General features: G+C 42.8%; 1 protein-coding gene across 1 annotated transcript; it reads right to left on the bottom strand.

The window, feature by feature from the left end:
* Positions 1-343: 343 nt before the first annotated feature.
* Positions 344-13,953, bottom strand: DDX25 (DEAD-box helicase 25). Its single transcript, XM_015429387.1, has 9 exons — positions 13,844-13,953; positions 10,900-10,977; positions 10,155-10,275; positions 8,121-8,235; positions 7,016-7,193; positions 5,359-5,596; positions 3,525-3,687; positions 3,237-3,425; positions 344-405 (listed from the first exon to the last, which is right to left on the bottom strand). Exons 2-9 carry the CDS (start codon positions 10,944-10,946, stop codon positions 344-346), a joined length of 1,113 nt encoding a protein of 370 aa, XP_015284873.1. The 5' UTR covers positions 10,947-10,977; positions 13,844-13,953.
* Between the last annotated feature and the right edge of the window lie 2,290 nt (positions 13,954-16,243).

Below are 16,243 nucleotides of genomic sequence, written 5' to 3' on the forward strand. Positions count from 1 at the left end.
ACACTAGGGCTTATACCACAAATGCATAGAAATCCTGCTAGGGCTTATTTTGGGGGTAGGTCTTATTTTTGGGGAAACAGGGTAACACTGAGCCATCCCACAGAATTAAAATCATGGATAGCACAGGGACACTTGGGTAAAGACTACAGCCAGTTGCTTACAGATACCTTAGTCAAAAAGAAAGATACAAAAATCCAATATCATTCAAGTGTTTTTTCCCCCCATTTCTGGTAACCAGGAAAGTCACTGAATTTATTATTTAACAGCAAACTACGAGCAGTGGTTTTTTTTTCCAATTCTGACAAACTTATTTTTTTGCAGATTATTTAACATTTTAAAGAATTCAGTTTTCTAGTTTTTCTAGCATGTCCATGTCTTCTGGGTCAAGGTACTTAATGGCGGTCTCTGAAAGAGAAAAGGAAGTTATTTTCTAATTGTCCTTTTTGGAAAGGGAATGCCATGAGGGGAGCTGTATTTATACATTTTGTGAAGAAATGTATTTTTTTCTTTGGAGGTTGAAATGAGCAAAACCTTCACTTTGTGTTTTAACCAGTGTTCCCTCTAAGCTGATTTAGTGTGAGCTAGCTCACAGTTTTTTAGCCTCTGGCTCACACATTTTTCTCTTAGCTCAGGGAGGATGGCTCCAGAGCAAACTGATTTATGCAGTAGCCAAATAGCTTGCTCACAACTTTAATGCCAGGAGCTCACAAAGTAGAATTCTTGCTCACAAGATTCCACAGCTTAGAGGGAACATTGGTTTTAACAAGTTTTCCCCCTCTCTCTCTAGGCATAGAGCAGGCAGGGAGGAGGAAGTCAGTCAGTGGCTTTCCAAGCTCACCTCAGTTACCTCTTAAGAAATGCTAACAGTTAGAGACAATTGGAAGGTCCAGTCTCTCTCCCCCCCTTCCCTCCCTTCAAGCAGGGAACAGAGATCTGGAGGTGTTAAATACTAGAGAGACTTCAAGAACAAACTCCTGAAGATCTCCAGGAAAAGCTTCGTTGACCCAGCCTGACCTGGACAGTGGGTGTGGGGAATAAGTGATAAAACTCACAGGAGCAAGGAGGAAGCACTCTTTGGTGCTGACTCTGAGGCCATTAGAGCAGATAGAACTCTTAACTGAAGTCTGGAGGAGGCGGCCATTAACCATGTACTGGCCTGAAGAGCTGGAGGAAGCTGCAAGGTAATGGTAACATCCTGAGCCTGTCTTACGTTTTAACAGCTGATAGGGAATGAATAGACACAGGGACAGAGGAATTGCATTTTATCCATTTCTTTTGAATCCCTTGCTCAATCTGGTGCTGTACTAAAAGTATGCTTGTGAACTTTTTAAAAAAATAAATACTTTATAACTTTGGATGCTAGTAGTGGTTCTCTGTACCACATAGACCTCCACTGTTTTGGACATGCTCTTTTAAAAGAAGCACCTGAGAGAAAGCAATCAGTCGCCAAGTGGCTATTCCTCCAGGGGAACACAAGGCAGTAAACTGTCCCTGTGGTGATCAGGCACTGGACAGAGACAGAGGCAAGGCCTCAGAACTTGTAAGGGAAGCTGAGAGTCCTGACCCTTCCAGCAGGCAATTCCTTACAAAGGTCAGGTGGTGGCAGTGGTTACCTGAGAGAGAAAGAAAAGCCTCTCCAGGTGTTGGGAAAACTTTGGAGGGCAGGGTGAAACAGGGCCCGTTTCGCCACACACTTTTATCCTGCCGTATCTCCTTTCTCAAGGCTGCGAATGATTCAACACCAAGTTCTGAGGACACAAATGTAACAGTCCTCTAACTAGATTTTAAAAATGCAGATTAAAAGATGCACAGAATGATAAGCAATGAAGTGAAGTCGGCTGAAAAAGCTTTGCATCCTCCTCAAGGATTCCTAAGCCCCTCGCCTGCTGAGCAGCAACCAGTTGTTTCTTGCAAGCGCACAGAAAAAGTTATCTTCCATTAGCTGCAGCTTTGGTCCCCCCCGGCCCCCGCTTTAATTTTCTTGTAGCTTCCTCTATCTCCCACTCAAACAGATACATGGCATGATTCTCTATCTCCAGACAGCTGCTAGAAATTTACCTGCACATAATTGTCTGGGCATCAGGAACGAAAATTGGTATACTTGGCTTAGCATTCAGAATGAAACCCCTGCATATGCATTAGCATATTCAAGCTGTTTTTCAATGAGAGGCATCATCAGTCTTCCTGACATCATCTGGGGCCTACATCTTAGCAACCCACAACACCATCACTCCTCTGTTTCATGCAGCTGTTGTACAACCTCTGAGACAAATGTGCGTTGCAATCTCATGTATTCAAGTGAATGACAAACATGCCATGCAGCCGTGTCTACCCCATGAATGAAGAAAGGGAGTACTTCAGTGCAGAGATGTGTGGGCTGGAGTAACTCTGACGAAACCCCCAAGATCTTCCCACATGTCAAGTTTCATTTTATTTTTCTAATTACTTGTAGTCACTTTCTTTGTGCCCCCAAAAGCCAACTGAGAACAGATAGAATTCATACATTAAATTAATTCAGCAAGAACAGCTGAACGGAAGACAGAGCACTACTTTCCAATGACACATTTCCCAGAGGCAGAAATCCTAAGTGCCTGTCTTTCAACTCTTGGAATTGTTCTGTACCATCCTGAAGCTTGCAATTCCTAGGCAAAATCACCCACCCTGGCATACAAAGAAGCCAGCCCAGATGACACAACTAGTGCAAATCAGACACTTACAGCAGAATACTTTTGAACCCAGCTGATTCCTTTGCAGGCCACATGACTGTCAGCTGGGCCTGTTACCCTTCAGGCGAAGCCTAGAGATCGCCTGGAATTACTACTGACCTCCAAACTACATGGGCCAGTTCCCCTGGAGAAAACGGCAGCTTCAGTGAATGGACACTATGGCATTATACTTCACTGAGGTCCTCTCCCCCCCACCCTGGGCTCCACCCCCCTATCTCCAGGAGTTTCCCAACCCAACATTGGCAACCCTATGGTCACCCCATGAGTTACTCGGTCTTGAGCATAGTCCTCAGAGGCATGTATCAGGCCACCCCGCCAAATCCATTAGTTACTTTATTCCGCTACTCAAAAGATCAAGCGCATCACAATCTCACATTTAGCTTTGTAATTCTATTTCTCGGAAATGAGAAGTCAGCCAACTCCTTTCCAAGCAGGGATTCACACCCCATTCAGGCAGGTCCAAAACCTGGTGTTCCACCCAAACAGGCATGAAAGTGACAGTGTACTCACTGAAATGCTCTTCAATCGCAAGCAGCAGGGGTAACTTATGCCTTTCGACCATGTTGAAGGCCACGCCTTTCTTCCCGAAGCGCCCTGCGCGGCCTATGCGGTGAAGGTAGGTGTCAAAATCAGCAAAGTCTTCAAGGTTGGTGGGCAGGCTGAAGTTGACCACTATGGTGACCTGTTTCACATCAATGCCTACAGGCAGGTATAAACAAGGGGGTTAATTGAGTGCTCTCAGTGCACAAGCACACATTCCGGGCAATTAATTCTGCTCTGATTTTTTGGACTCAGTACCTCTGGCACAGACATTGGTTGTGATGAGGACTTTATGCTTCCCCTCACGGAATCGCTGGATGATATCCGCCCGTTGCTCAACGGTAAGCTCCCCGCTTAAGAGGGATACTTGGTGCCCATCGTTCGACAGCTGCAGTGCTAGCCATTTAGCATTCTTACGGGTCTGTTAAATGAATGGGGGCAAGAAAAGACAGACACAAGATTATAGACACCGCTGACACACACGGAGACAGCCACACGCCGAGACAGCCTGGTTATGCTGTGGTAGTCCAGGTTTTAACACTCTGGCCCAGTGCCACCTGTTCCTCCCACAGTGAGACACTGGATTCCCGTTCTTCCTACACCGCGACACTAGATGCCCGTGCTTCTTAATAGAAAGGGTGTTGTTTACGTCACAGAGTAAAGCCAGTTAAATGGTAATTGTGTTTTCAGGCGAAGGTGGACATTTTACAAGGGGACAACTTATAGCAGGTCCTGAAGCCACATGCATGCCCAGCTATCTCTCATGCAACTGCAGTGATAGATGCTCATAATAACGTGTTAAGAACCAAAAGGTGGGTGGGGATGGGTGGGCTATAAATACAAATAATAAAATAAATAATAAACTGAGGCCTTTTAATCATATCTCTGCCTTGGATTACAGATCTTGAGCATAAAATAATTTATATTTGGTCCAATCTTTAGGAACTATTGTATTGTGACTGCAATGTCTAGCACTAACGTGCAATAAATCACACTTGACCATTAAAGGAGGACATTTGGCTGAAATGTACATGGTCAAGGTTGCATAAGTCTATGTTTCAGATTTATATATTATTTTATTCTGATTATTGAGGCTATTACTTGGACCTGTAACCATTATTAACCTGATGGTAATAAATACATGTATTTTTGTTTAAATTGATGTTCTTTGTAGAGACATTTCATTATTTGACCTCTTAATTTCCATTTCTTTAACCTTTTGGTTCTTAATTCAGTTCTTTGGGTTAAGTTTTTCTCCCCCTTTTTGTTTGCTGTCAGTTCTCCTCCAGAATTTCAGGTGAACTATCTACTATTTTTAAGTACTCCAGGAGTGTTTATCCATTCATTCATCATCTTATTAAAAAGAAATTCAAGTGTTTTAATGTTCTAAGCTCCTCTGGGATGGCAGGAAGTGACATCACAAGCATCAGCCAATCAACACTGAGACAACCGACCTTTTACTGCAGACACACACAGATACTTTTTTCACAGCTCCAACCTGGAGAGAAAACAGGCACTCTGGACTGAACGCTAAGATGGCATCACACTCCGGCATGAACGGAGGTCAGCCTGGAGTTCGCTTTTTTCACATTATTATGAAGATGCCTGCAGTGGCACACCTGAAACTAAACCAAGTCAACTTCTTTGCATGGCCACTATGGACAGACAGTAAAAGTCAGCAATGTCCAGCTCTCTCAGGATCACATGAAGCCACCTTATACTGAATCAAGACTCTTCGTCCATCATAGTCAATACTGTCTACTCAGACTGGCAAAGGCTTTGCAGGATCTTTCACATCACCTGCTGCCAGATCCTGAACCTGGGACCTTCTGCATGCCAGGCAGAGGCTCTACCACTAAGCCACAGCCCCTTCCACCTTTCTGACATCACTGTGAGAATCAGCCATTGAAGGAGCTCTACCAAGTAAGTGGTCAGATGGGAAAGAGATACAACGCTGATCTGCCCCTCACTAACTTGAGGGTTGCCCAACTGCTATGCAACAAATTACATCCCTGTTGCCAAGACAGTGAGCCTCTCCTACATCTATGTTTTGGCCCCTTTCAAGTTAGCTGAAGAAATAGCGGAAATTTACCTGACAAAAGATTATCGCCTGGCCAACAGTGATACTGCCATAGATATTGCACAGAGCTTTGTACTTATCTTCATTATTCTCACACACAAAGTAGTACTGCCTGATATTGTCGAGAGTCAGCTCTTCTCTGCGGAGCTTAATAATGTTGGGATCTGGTACAATGCGCTGTGCAAAGAGCAGCACAGGATCTTCAAATGTCGCTGAGAACAGAAGCATCTGGCAATCAGGCGATAATACCCTGAAAGAAAAAAGATAATGGTCCTATTGCACAGGGCCTGAAGCAGACTACATTTCATCCCCAAACTAACGTTCCTGAATTTTTTGCCAGCACTTGTTATAATAACGTGCCAATGTAATATAATGATTAAGAGCGGTGGACTCTAATCTGAAGAACCATAATCTATGGGTAAATAGAAACTGTCTCCTCATCTATCATAATCAACATAACCTCACTAAGGAGGAATGAAAGGACCGAGATAATCTGGCTAAGGATAAAACACTAGTGATAAAGGGCATGGGTAAATAGAAACTGTCTCCTCATCTCTCATAATCGACATAACCTCACTAAGGAGGAATGAAAGGTCCTTGATAATCTAAGGATAAAACACTAGTGATAAAGGACACAGACAAAGGGGTGGGATTGTATTAATGGATTATAAAGATTATAATGGAGAGATTGGGAGACAGCTTCAGGATACGAATTTCTACTTACCCATAGATTACAATCCCATTGAACAAATTTCAAAACTCATAATGACAGTAGTCAGTGAAGCCCCTGCATTGGAATATATTAATGAAAAGGTGGCATAATTCTTAATTAATAAATATCCAAGAGTGCTAGTGTTCTATGTATTACTCAAGGTGCATAAACCTGGGTCGGACCAATAATTCCAGGCTACAATACTTTGTTGGAACCACTGTCTTAAGTACACTTAAAGGATACTACTGATTTTATTAGTCAAACAGAGAATCTCGAGGTCCCTTAGAATATTGCAGTAATGTATCTGGACGTAACATCTTTATACACCAATATCCCCCACCCTGAAGCAAGGGATTATCTACAAATGTCTTTAGATTTATTTATTTATTACTTTCGATTTATATCCCACTTTGCCAAGGCAAATTGCATAGACTGTTTTCCTCCCACTCATTTTTTATTACACCCAACTGACATCATTTTAGAAAAGAACTGCTTTAGGTATGGGGAGGATTTTTACCTTGCAATCAAGGCAGTGGCCATAGGCAGTGTTTTTGCCCCAAGCGTGGCACACTGATTTTCCTATATCATAGGATTCTTCAATGTAAAGAGAGATTCTTTGATAGTACATTGTATATTAGTGGGTTGAATTTTGAAAAGAAAAAAATATACTGTAGTGTTTTTTATAAAAAATAGTCTTCATTAGTCTACAGCATCATACTGGTACGGTTTTACAGTTTTCTGGTTGTATCTTATTGAACAGCGATCCCTCCTGTGGTTAATCCTCTTCTGAGGCCATCTAAATAACTAGTAGCCCATCACTTCAGACTGGGCAGCAAGTTCTACAAGTTAATTATGCAATACTAAGTTATTTAGTCAAAATCATACTCTGCCTTTCAGAAATACTCTTAAGGCAGCTTACAATAAGAAATACAAACAGAACAGCTAACCAATGCTTACCGCTGAATCCGGATACTCTGGTCCGAGAAGTTCTGTTTATTGATCATGACGTCTGCTTCATCCAGCACAAACACTCGGATTTTCTTCACATCCAGAAGTTTTAGCTTGAAACACCAATCTAGCAGAGTTCCCGGGGTTCCGATTACTATTTGTTGTTCAATGATGGTTTTTCTTGGAACTGAGAGAGAAAAACACCACTTATTCTATGTTGTCAAGAGCATATTTGCTACATTAAAAAGATTGAGGGTGCAAACAGCATTATTTTTTTAAAGCAGTTAGTGGTATCTTCCTGTTCCTGCACTAATAGCGGGATAAGCAGACAATGAGGAAAGGGCAGAGTATTCAGCACTCCTGACTGCAGGCACTTTTCTTAATCACATACAAATATGTCGAGTGGTGAAAAATTTCATTATTAAGGGAGTTCAAAAGAGAGAGCAAGAGAGAGACTACAGTTTGGAGGGGACGATAACCATTTAGCCTCTGTTTTAAAAATAATTTTAAAGGCCTATATGAACACATTTCTAGTGGCACCTACAAGCATTGACAGTTTCAAGAGCGATGACATAAACATATGGAGCACAGGTCCATCAATGGCTATTAGTCACAAGGTATAGATGGAACACTGTCTGGGGCAGTGATGTCTTTATTCTTGATTCTTGGAAGGCAACAGTGGGAAGGCTGCTAGAGTTCTGGCTCTGCTGGTGGTCCTCCTGATGGCACCTGGGTTTCGGCCTCTGTGTGACACAGAGTGTTGGACTGGATGGGCCATTGGCCTGATCCAACATGGCTTCTCTTATGTTTTTGTAGACTGTGCCACTCATCAGGCACTGTCCCATAGTTGGTGGCAACACTCATACTAAAAACATACATTATTGCAGCAGCATTCACCACATTTCTAGGGTTAATTTTGATTTCTTCACTGCATAGGCAGAAGCGTTATGAAAAAAAAAAGGAAAAGCTGGTTTCACAATAGATAACAGCAGGATGCAAGTAAAATTACTGAGTACATATTTTACAGCAAGCACAGTTAAAGCATATTTGTAGAGGAAGTCTACAAGTAAAAGTTTAAATGTTAAGCAACAAAATGCACTTGAGAGATACTTACGTCTGTTTCCTCGGACAGCATAGATAACTCCAATATTTACACAGAACTTTCCCATCTTCTCAATTACCTGTCCCGTTTGCACAGCCAGTTCAAAGGTGGGACTTAAGCAGAGGCACTTTAGGATGAGACAATAAAGATGGACTGAGATAAAACTTGGCATGTTTGAGCAGCCACAAGTTAGGGGCAACGGCAAATGCAATCCATGGGTATTTTTCCCTGGAATTCGATTTTACACCCTTCCCAAGACACTAAATATACAGTCAAAAGTCAGGTATAACTGTCAGAAAATCACTCCCACGGTATTGTCAACATGGGTATGGACTGAACAAGCAATATTATTTTTATATTATGCATGGAACAGCAAGAAGAGTGCCCAAGAGCATAGTGAAAATATGAGTACTTATGCCTGTAACCTCAAGGGGAATATCCTGAGGACCAAACTAGATTATAGCCTATTGTGCACAAGTGTTTTGCCTCGCTGTCACCGTGCATGTCCGTCAGGTTTTTCTTTTTCGTTCTGCATTGTTTTTTCTTCCTTTGGCACTCAGTTCGCTTTCCGTTCCCCCTGTTTTCCTGTGTTTTCTGAGAGTGCTTTTGTGCTGGTTTTCCCCTTGCTTCACTTCCCAAGCTGAAGTTAAAAGCATACAGATTCCCTCCCAGGTGCTCTGGAGCACAATTTGGCTTAGGAATATGTAGCGAAGGAAGAACTTCAGCCTTCCCTCTTGCACAATTTTCCTGAGCCGAAATGGCCAGAGGGGAGGCATTTGTTTGTCACCCCCAGGCTTGGGAAAACAGTGCAGGAGGGAAGGCCAAAGCACTTCTTTCCCGTTGTGTGCTGCTGAGCCAAATTCAATCCAAATGTTACATGTGACTGCAAGTTGGACTTGTAGCACATATCATTGAGCCTTGAAAAACAGCAGGTTTGGTAGATGTAAAATTCTTATTTTCCCCACAGCTCTGATGATATTGAGTTGTACAGGCAAAAGGAAAGCAGCGCCTTAAAATCCTCCTTGTGAACAGGTAAATATTGTTAGCAGTCTATAAGCTGCAAGTTGTACTATTTTATAACACATCCACACATTCAAAGTATGAAACATGCATTATTTTCTTGAAACTCCAGAAAGTATTGGGAGGGGTCTTGCCCAAGACCACCTAGCAAGATTTCATGCTATGGATTGCCTGACTTGTTACTCAGTTTTAGCCACTATGCAACTTTAGCTTTCTTAAGCAAAACACAAATACTTTGACTACATTTTAAAACCCAAACCCACCTGAGTAAATACGAAATTCCTTAATAGGTTAGTTATATTGCAATGAATGCAGTCATGATCCTTAAAACTCTCACTACAGATCTTTGGTCGCTTTCATAGGACAATGATTCATCGTTCCACATTCGTGCACAGAGTCTACATGGGACTTTCTGCTGTACTTTCCACCCCAGAGCTGGAGCAGGGAGGCTGAAAAGGGCTTCCCTTTGCCCACCCACAGGCTGCATCATGCCCCCTCCTGAGAGCACTTCTCTGTTTGGCACCAGCTCAGCCCTGGGAGAGCGGAGCAGGACTGGGGGTAGGCAGAAGCAGGCAAGGTGGAGAGTGGGTAGGTAGCAGAGAGACTGGGGCCCAATGGAGAACTGCTTTCAGTAGGGATTCCAAGGGAAGGGAAGATAAAGGGAGCAATTCCCAGCCTGCAAACCCTGATCGCCGTGTAGTGTACAGGAGAAGGGAGAAGAAGTCCCTTGACTAGCCTCTTTTGACTTCCAAGCCAACTTAGTGTATTCCCACTTATATTTTTTAAAACCTGATTAAAAATGGGGGGGAGGGTTTTGACAGCTGCAAGGGGATGGTAGAGGCAAAATGGTGCCACTGTGGGTGAAAAGGTTTGAAAATTCTAACCTGCCCATCCACCCAGCATGAAAATTTGTTCTGACTGCAGGTTTGGGAAACAATAGGGCAACTGCAGTTTGGCACAACTCAACTCCCAAGTTAACAACAAGGTGTCTGCGAGCATCACAACCAGCTTATGTTGATATTTTACCTGTGGAAATCTTTCTGTTGGATTTACTCTGCTCAACATAGCCAAGGCAAAAGCAGCCGTTTTACCAGTCCCCGATTGGCTCTGAGCAATAAGATTTTGTGGTCTGGAATACAGAATCAAGCTTGCATTATTACCAACAGATAACAATCGTTCAAGAAAGGAAGAGGGACACCGGATTCTTTTTTGGGGAGAGGGGGGAATGATCAAAAAAGTATCTCCAAACAAAGCAGAAATGGCACGACAGGGACAGAAAACCAATTGTGATAAAGAGACAAATGGAAGAGACAAAACCAAAAAATAAATACAAAATTGGAGATGAGGGAGGGGCAAGCAGCACAACGCATAGCGAAGGGGTCATAACTCAGTGATAGAGCATCTGCTTGGCAGGTTGTTGTTGTTGTTCAGTTGCACAGTCGAGTCCGACTCTTCACGACCCCATGGACCAGCTCCCGCCAGACCCTCCTGTCTTCCGCCGTCCTCTGAAGTTTGCTCAATTTTATGTTCGTTGCATCTATGACACTGTCTAACCATCTCATCCTTTGCCGTCCCCTTCTTCTTTGACCTTCAATCTTTCCCAGCATCAGGGTCTTCTACAGTGAGGGCTCCCTTCTCATTTGGTGGCCAAAGTATTTGAGCTTCAGTTTCATTATCTGGCCTTCCAGGGAACAGTCAGGGTTGATTTCTTTTAGGATTGACTGATTTGATCTTCTTGCAGTCCAAGGGACTCTCAAGAGTCTTCTCCAGCACCATAAGAGCAGTCTCTTGTATTTTGGATGGCCTGTTAAAACCCATGCTGTAAATTCCTTGTAACAGCTCATCTTTTCTGTTAAATGAGAGACAAAGCAGTTTTTTATCAACAAGACGTTAAGAAATCCTAATAAAACCAAGGTGACGATTTTGACTTTAAGCTTTCCCGACATCAAAATGCAGTGCAACAACTAAGCAGGTATGACAGTACTGCTAGCTGCCACCTCTATACTACAGAACAGCTGAAGAATATTTACTTTCACACAGTGGCATGAAGCGAACTATTAGTTTTAGAGGTTCCCCCCTCAAGTGAAACGGTTTACTTTACTTCTTACATTATTGCCAGCTTGCCTTTCTTGCTGAGACTCCAGGAGGATTACAGTGTAAGACAATGCAATCAAATAGCATGAGCCAGTTTGGTGTAGTGGTTAAGAGCGGCGGACTCTAATCTGGAAAACTGGGTTCGATTCCCCACTCCTCCACATGAAGCCAGCTGGGAGATCTTGGACCAGTCACAGTTTTCTCAGAGTGCTCTCAGCCCCACCTACCTCACAAAGTGACTGCTGTGGGGAGAGGAAGGGAAGGCGATTGTAAGGCGCTTTAAGACTCTTTTGGGTAGAGAAAAGTGGGGTATAAAAACCAACTCTTCTTCTTCTAGCATGGGGACATCCAACAAACAAAGAAACATGGTAAGTACCAAAATGGCTTCTCAGTGTATTGGAAGTCACGGAGGTTTGCTTGGTGACCCTAGGGCAGTTACACACTCTCAGCCTAACCTACCTCACTGTTGTCTTGTGAGGAGCAAGAAGAGGAGAGGAAAACAATGTAAACTGCTTTGGATCTCCATTGTGGAGAAAAGCGGGGTATAAATAAATACACTCTTGGAGAGAGGGAGAGGAAGAGAGAGATTGGATTTATATCCCACACTTCACCACCCAAGAGTCTCACAGCAGTTTACAATCCCCACTCCCAGGTTTGATTCTCCACTCCTCCACTTGCACCTGCTGATGTGACCTTGGGTCAGTCACAAGCTCTGGCACAGCTGTTCCTGAAAGAGCAGTTTGTATCAGAGTTCTCTCAGCCCCACCCACCTCACAGGGTGTCTGTTGTGGAGAGGGGAAGGGAAAGGAGTTTGTAAGCCGCTCTGAGACTCCAAGTGTAGGGTGGGGTATAAATCCAATCTCTTCTCTTCTCCCCCTCCCCACAGCAGACACCCTGTGAGGTAGGTGGGGCTGAGAGAGCTCTTCTGAAAACTGTTCCTGAGAGAACAGCTCTGAGAGAACTTGTGACTGACCCAAGGTAACACCAACAGCTGCATGCGGAGGAGTGGGGAATCAAACCCAGTTCTCCCAGATTAGAATCCATGCTCCTAACCACTACACCAAACTGGCTCTCCCCCAAGAAGATTTGTGCTATTTGGGATAAGTAAAGTATTTTCCCTAGCTGAAGCGGGCAAGAACTTTTCTTTTTCCCGTGTATGACATAATTTGCTAACCTGAACATTTGAATGTTCTGCTAGAAGTATTCTTTTCCCCACCACCAGATGCTTTAAATAGTACTCCCCAGTTCCTTTTGCTCTCTGTTTCCAGCTTGTTGCAATACTGAAGGTTTATATAAATCTATGAAAGGCCTTGGCAAATTTTCTCTGGCTCTAAAAGCCAGCCCAAAAACTCAGGAGGAAGGTTGTGATTTCTTTCTTTTTTTAGCCTTCGGGGCTTTGCATGTTAATGACAAGGGTCTCTAATTATTGCTACCACAAAACCAACTCCTAACCTCTTCACAGTTTCTCATAATTGTACTAAAAGCTGTGCCAAAAGTGTTGAAGTGTATAAATAAATACAGGAGTAAACCTGGTTATCATCAACATGTGGTTGTCATCAACCCTAGCCTAACTCCTTCCCACTTTCTCATAATCCCCTTATTGCTTTTAAAAAGCTCAATTTAATTAAATGCTGGAAACAGTGTGGAAAACAGCAAATTAAGAAATGAATTCATGCACTACCACTGAATGGTGTAAAGTTTACATGTAAACAAGAACTTCATGCACATTATTTTTGTGTCCTAAATAAAACACTCTGATGTGAAATGACGAGTTTTGGGTTTGATCCAAACATCTTTTTTGCTCAATCTTGCCCAATTCTCCTCCGTATTAGAGTCCCCATTCCATGCTGCTTTTGTCCATACAGGTCCCATGATTCCAAACATACCGCCTTTATGGTGGTCCAATTGGACCCCTTCCTCCCATTTTAACCAATGGGAAAACTGGTTGGATCTAACCCTTTGTATTTCCACTGAAAAAATGCTTAGAGATGCTACAACAACATTATTGCTGAAAACAACAGGTACCTCAATGATCAGGCACCTGGAACATGTTGAGCCCTGATCTATGATGTAAACTAATCTGTTGGTAAACCCATAGTTGTCAAAATAAAATGCAGAGAAATGGCAGTTGCTGCAGAGAAATTGGCACACTTTACACTTCCCCCACTCATACTTATTTATAGTCTGTAGTCAGAGTCTCCAGCTATAGTATCACTAATATATGTCACCATGATTGCATAAATGCTGTGTGTGCTACCCTTGTTGGAAAGCCATGCAAATATTAAAGAGGAATGGGACACGAACTACCATGCAAGCAGGAGGTGGCAGTAGGGAATGAAAATAAGCAGCAAAAGAGAAGCAACTTGGATCAACAGAAATAGGGTACAGTGGGTCAGAAAGAGTTTAAATGACAGACAGCATACATTCAGAAACAATACTGATAGAAACACTACAGAAACAATACTCATAGTTCAAAACACTGGCCACTGGATAGCAGGAAGAATGACAATTCTCTAGTGAATTACCACGACTCTTAGTTTCAAGCAAACTAGTTCAGTTAAGGCCCCTCACCGCACACAGACACTTGCAGACATTGTGTTATGTACTGTATGGTTACTCACAGACGCAGTTCTTCGAATGTTTTTACAGAAAACAGCGGTGACCTGGGATCACGTTGGAGAACTTCTACATTGTTGCTGGAGTCCACAAGGGATATTCTTATCAACTTGTTTAAGAGTGAGGTTTCTGCTGAACTCACTGCATAATGTAAACAGCAGACCAAAATCAGGACGTTCACTATTTGAATCAAGTAGCCAACCCTTATAAAAACTAAGTTTTTAGAGGCGTGTAAAACAAGATACAAAGAAGAGCCTCTATAGTTGGTGTAGCCTATACTGTAAGAACTTGTTGTAAGAGAAGCAAATTATGACTATCAAGAGTCCCAGAACACATTTCTCAATGCTGAACCCACAAGAATTTATCTCACACATCACTTTGTGCTTCTTCACCAACTCACGAATCCTCCAGATTGATCCACTGAGCTAAATGGCTCCCTGTATGCAACAGCCTCTCACCAACTAAGCAACATAAGAATCAACAGTGGGTGCCTCCACAGGGGGGGGGGGGTGTCACCTGTCTTGATCTCATTGCTGCTGCAAATTTGCTTCCAAGCTGATTCTCTGTGCTCTCCCCTTGCACCCCTCCCCCCATGCTTACTGTGGACTTTTTACCCATTTTTAAAAGGGAAAAAAATCAGTAATAGGAATACCACTAGTGTTTTGAACCTGTAGCAATATGCGTATGACTAATAATTTTATTTTTAAAAGGCAAAAAGTTATGGGGAGGGGGGAACGGCAGGAGCAAGGGAAGATGGTGCCAGACATTGGCTGGGAGGTGCGGATATCTGTGCCTTCCCATCCCCAAACCTGTTTTGGGTACAATCTTCTCAAAAAAAAATCTACCAAAGCGGGTGTGGAAAAACCTGAAACAGAACCAGGTAAAATTCAGAAGGTTGGCGAATATATAGCAATCTATGCAAGTCCAGATACAAAACCATGCCATTTGGGGGAGAGGGGGAGCACAGCGCAAAACCCCCATACTTTATGTCTCAGCAGGCATCTGAACTGAAGTTCTCCTGGGTCACCTCTGATACTTTATTCACTATGTTGCACTGAATTGGTATCAGTATCCTGTATGCGTGCAAGAAAAAGAGAGATCTGTAGGATTACTGTTGAGCTGTGGTGCAGGTGGCGGAAAGCGCCGCCAAGTCGCAGCCAACTTACGGCCACTGCGTAGTTTTCAAGGCAAGAGATGCTCAGAGGTGGTTTGCCACTGCTGCCTCTATGCACTGACCCTGGGCTTCCTTGGCAGTCTCCCATCCAAGTAACCAATCCAGGATGACCCTGCTTAGCTTCTGAGATCTGACGAGACCAGCCTAGCCTGGGCCATCCAGATGAACTCCGTTATGAAAAAGAGGCAGCGTACTCACTCGCCAAAGTAAAACATAAAGAATTCCTGGATTTAACTTCTAGTTCTCACTAAAGTGGTAAACCTGTGCCTGGGTTACACCCCCGTATGTTGGGTCTTTGTACAAAATAAACATAAAATAACTATACACAGAAGACTGAGCTTGTCAGGCAGAAGGGTTCTCAGCCTACCCTTTAATTTTCCGATGCAAATGCACCTCCACAGAAACAATTCCTAAAATCATGTGAGCCTCTTATCCCTACCCTAATACAACCCCAACAGTGGTTTACTAACTCAGTAAGAAAAAAAATGTTACTGCAGCACGTAATTTATCTGTTGTCCTACCTCGATCATCGCCTTCATCCTCATCCTGGTTTGCTTTGTTATTGAAAGCTTTCTTCTCTTAAAAAAAGTTTAAGAACAGTTACAAATACGCAGGCCCATGTTATAAAGACAATTCAAACTATATTCCAGAGTTGTTTTTTTCTGGGTGTGTGTGTGTGTGTGTCAGTAAATATTGTAAATAAAAGCATCTCAGGTAGATGATGATAATGCCATGAAAGGGCAACCTGCTGATATGTAAAGATGATTTAAATACAGAACACAGTGCATCAAGATTCATTATCAAAGGAGGAGGGGAAAATCAAATCTAGAAATGCAGTGTCTAAGGAAAAGTATTTAATGAGGCAAGAACATTCACGATTCCATTTGGCTAATCAAAGAATATACACATGTGGAAACAGTAACATGAAACGGATAAGAACAAAATGACAGAATCCAAGAGAGCTTATAACAAAGAGTTATGTATGTTTCCTGTATTTGTGAATGTTAAGTGTGTGTGTGTGTTTTAAAATACAATATCAAGTTCTGGACAGTAAGACATGTAAATATGGCCACTGTCAAGTTAGCCTTTTACCATCTCCAGCTGATTAGGCAGTTGGTTCCCTTCCTCGAACGCGATGATCTGGCAACGGTGATCCATGCAATGGTCACCTCGAGATTAGACTACTGCAATGCTCTCTACAATGTGCCTAGGAGCCAGACACCAGCAGTAC

This window comes from Gekko japonicus, unplaced genomic scaffold, assembly GCF_001447785.1.
Source record: "Gekko japonicus isolate JY-2015 unplaced genomic scaffold, Gekko_japonicus_V1.1 scaffold67, whole genome shotgun sequence".
Taxonomy (NCBI): domain Eukaryota; kingdom Metazoa; phylum Chordata; class Lepidosauria; order Squamata; family Gekkonidae; genus Gekko; species Gekko japonicus.

What these genes read in the sequence shown, in the direction of transcription:
- DDX25 (XM_015429387.1), bottom strand. Translation starts at nt 10,946, where the DNA reads ATGGGTTTTAACAGGCCATCCAAAATACAAGAGACTGCTCTTATGGT. An exon ending in CAGAGTATCCGGATTCAGCG is followed by an intron (nt 5,597 to 7,015) that starts GTAAGCATTGGT and finishes TTTTTCTTTCAG; the next exon opens with GGTATTATCGCCTGATTGCC. An exon ending in TGCGATTGAAGAGCATTTCA is followed by an intron (nt 406 to 3,236) that starts GTGAGTACACTG and finishes TTTCTCTTTCAG; the next exon opens with AGACCGCCATTAAGTACCTT.